Raw genomic sequence first — 2,318 nt, 5'->3', positions numbered from 1 at the left:
ACTACCCTCGTGGACACAAAATCGAGCGCAGACGTCGAGCGGGCGTTGCTCAATTACCTACTCGGGGACAGAGTTGACATTGACACCGACGTGGCCACCAGGGACCCTTACAACATCGTGTCGTTCGGGGGCTTTCCCTTCGACCAGGTCAGGCCTGCTCTACGGGCAGAGTACGTGCTTCTCAAGCTGCTCTTCTACCTGAGCGTGCGCTTTGGGTTCAACATAGAACAAACCTACAGACGCAAATACCTCGAGGGCCACCCTTTTACCATAGACAACGTTTTACAACTCTTCCCTGGTATCATGACCATCATGTTTTATCTTATCAACACCGTCAAGGACAAAGAGGGGATGACGTACGTGACAGACCTCAATGACAAGCTGCGGTCGCTCATGTCGACAAAAAGACACTTCGGGGACAGACAAGAGACCATAGAGACGCATAAACAGATATCGGGGGCGACAGAGAAACTGGCCTTGAGGTGTATAGACGTGCTAGTAACCGACCCTTCCTCTCACGCTACAATTACGGGGTATTGCAACCTGCTGTTCTTGCGCAGTGGTTTGAAAAAAACAGCGGTTTGACCCGGGACGCTTCTGGGGTCATACAAAAAACAAATAGGGTTTTATTTAGACATGTGGGGTTTTATTTTCAGACATCATCATTTTGGACTTGAGAGGCTGTTTCAGATATCATCACTGATGATATCAAAGGTAGACGCTTCCTCCCCCGAGGGACTGTCCTTCCTGTATTCAGAGACCCTTTTGGCAAAGAAGTCGGTACGCCCGTCCATACCGAGGTTCTGCATGAACCTGAAGGGGTTATCCACGTTATACATGGGCTCGTAATTGAGCTGCATCAGGGTCTGGTCTCCGAGGAACCTGGCGTATTGCATCAGCATCTCCGGGGTCATACCAGGGAACTTGTTGCCGTCAAACGCCTCGATGACAAACTCGTGGTCAGCTTCGATTGCTTCCGCGATCATGCTTTGAACCGTCTCCTGCGACAGCTTGGTCTCCTCGGGGAAGTAGTTGTTGTACACTGTGATGCCCGCATCACCGTGCATGCCCTCGTCTCTGGCGATAAACTCGTTGCTGAAGAAGAACCCTTCGAGGGGCAGATTCTTCTCGGAAAGCATCCAATAGATGATGGCGAAGATGACCGGGAATAGCAGACACTCAACGATGAGGAACGCCACTATGACCTGAGCTAGCCCGTCGGCCTCGTTGAGCCACTTCTTGGCCCAGTCCACCTTTCGCTTGATGGCCTTCATGTCGAGGGCGGCTCTGAAGATGGCTTTTTTTTCCTCGGGGTCCTTGATATACGCGTCAACCATTTTGCTGTACACCTCGTTGTGAACGTTCTCTTGGGCCTCTTGCATCATGTACATAAACTTGGCCTCTAGGGTCGGCATGTTCTTCAAGAGGTTGGTGAAGATGTTCTCGTTGACTATAGAGTCGGCCACGCTGAAGAACCCCATGATATACTTCATGATACGCTTGTGAGGGTCGGACAGAGAGTCGTAATCGTCCTTCTCGAACGATACATCCCCCGGGGTCCAGAAGCACGCCCTTTGTTTTATGTACTCTGCCCAGATGTCTTTGAGCTTGATGGGGAGTAGCGTGTGGCGTTCCTCGTCTTCCTCCCAGAATTCCGGTTTGAGCTCCCGGAGCAACTTTAGCTCTTTGATCTTGTACATCTCCCGCTCAACGAAATCGTTGGTTGTGTGGTTGGGGTTGTCCTTGACGGCATCGAGGAGCATAGAAACCGGGTATTGTTTGAGTTGCTCGACCAGTTCCGCCCTGACGGGCCCGTTGGGCAGGCTCTTGACATATTCTGCCATAGTGGATCTGTTCAGAATTGTCTGCTCCTCGAATGAATATCCTTGAATGAATATTCCTCGAGTGATCCGAGTCTTTATATACAAGTTTAATACAACAGAGTTCAATCTACAACAGAGTTCGATCCTAATACAACAGACATCACTCTCAGCCCGTAGTCTGTTGTTGTATCGAATATACCCCAAATCACTACAGACCTAGCGCCAGTCCGATCATGGGTAGAAGCAGTAAGCTGTCGCCAGTGCGCGCTGTCATGTTCTGGAATGGCGACTATTCTAACCCGCTGGTAAGGTTGGGTATGCACGAGTACGTGTTCAAACCCCTCAAGCTAGCATTTCCGACAAACGAGAACAACTACAGACACGCCGTAGACGTATTAATGGACTACGTGATGATGACCACACTGTACTTCGAAGAACATCTAGTACAGTTACTAGACACGGCCAAGCAGACACAGAGCGCCATGCGGACACAGA

General features: G+C 50.3%; 1 protein-coding gene across 1 annotated transcript; it reads right to left on the bottom strand.

Annotated features, from left to right (window-relative positions):
• Nucleotides 1–686: 686 nt before the first annotated feature.
• Nucleotides 687–1,844, bottom strand: LOC138954189 (ribonucleoside-diphosphate reductase small subunit-like). The gene has a single exon (XM_070326087.1). It carries the CDS (start codon nt 1,842–1,844, stop codon nt 687–689), a length of 1,158 nt encoding a protein of 385 aa, XP_070182188.1.
• Between the last annotated feature and the right edge of the window lie 474 nt (nt 1,845–2,318).

This window comes from Littorina saxatilis, unplaced genomic scaffold (assembly GCF_037325665.1).
Source record: "Littorina saxatilis isolate snail1 unplaced genomic scaffold, US_GU_Lsax_2.0 SUPER_17_unloc_1, whole genome shotgun sequence".
Taxonomy (NCBI): Eukaryota; Metazoa; Mollusca; class Gastropoda; order Littorinimorpha; family Littorinidae; genus Littorina; species Littorina saxatilis.
Note: the sequence above shows the minus strand (reverse complement) of the source record. Positions and strands in the feature narration are given on the sequence as shown.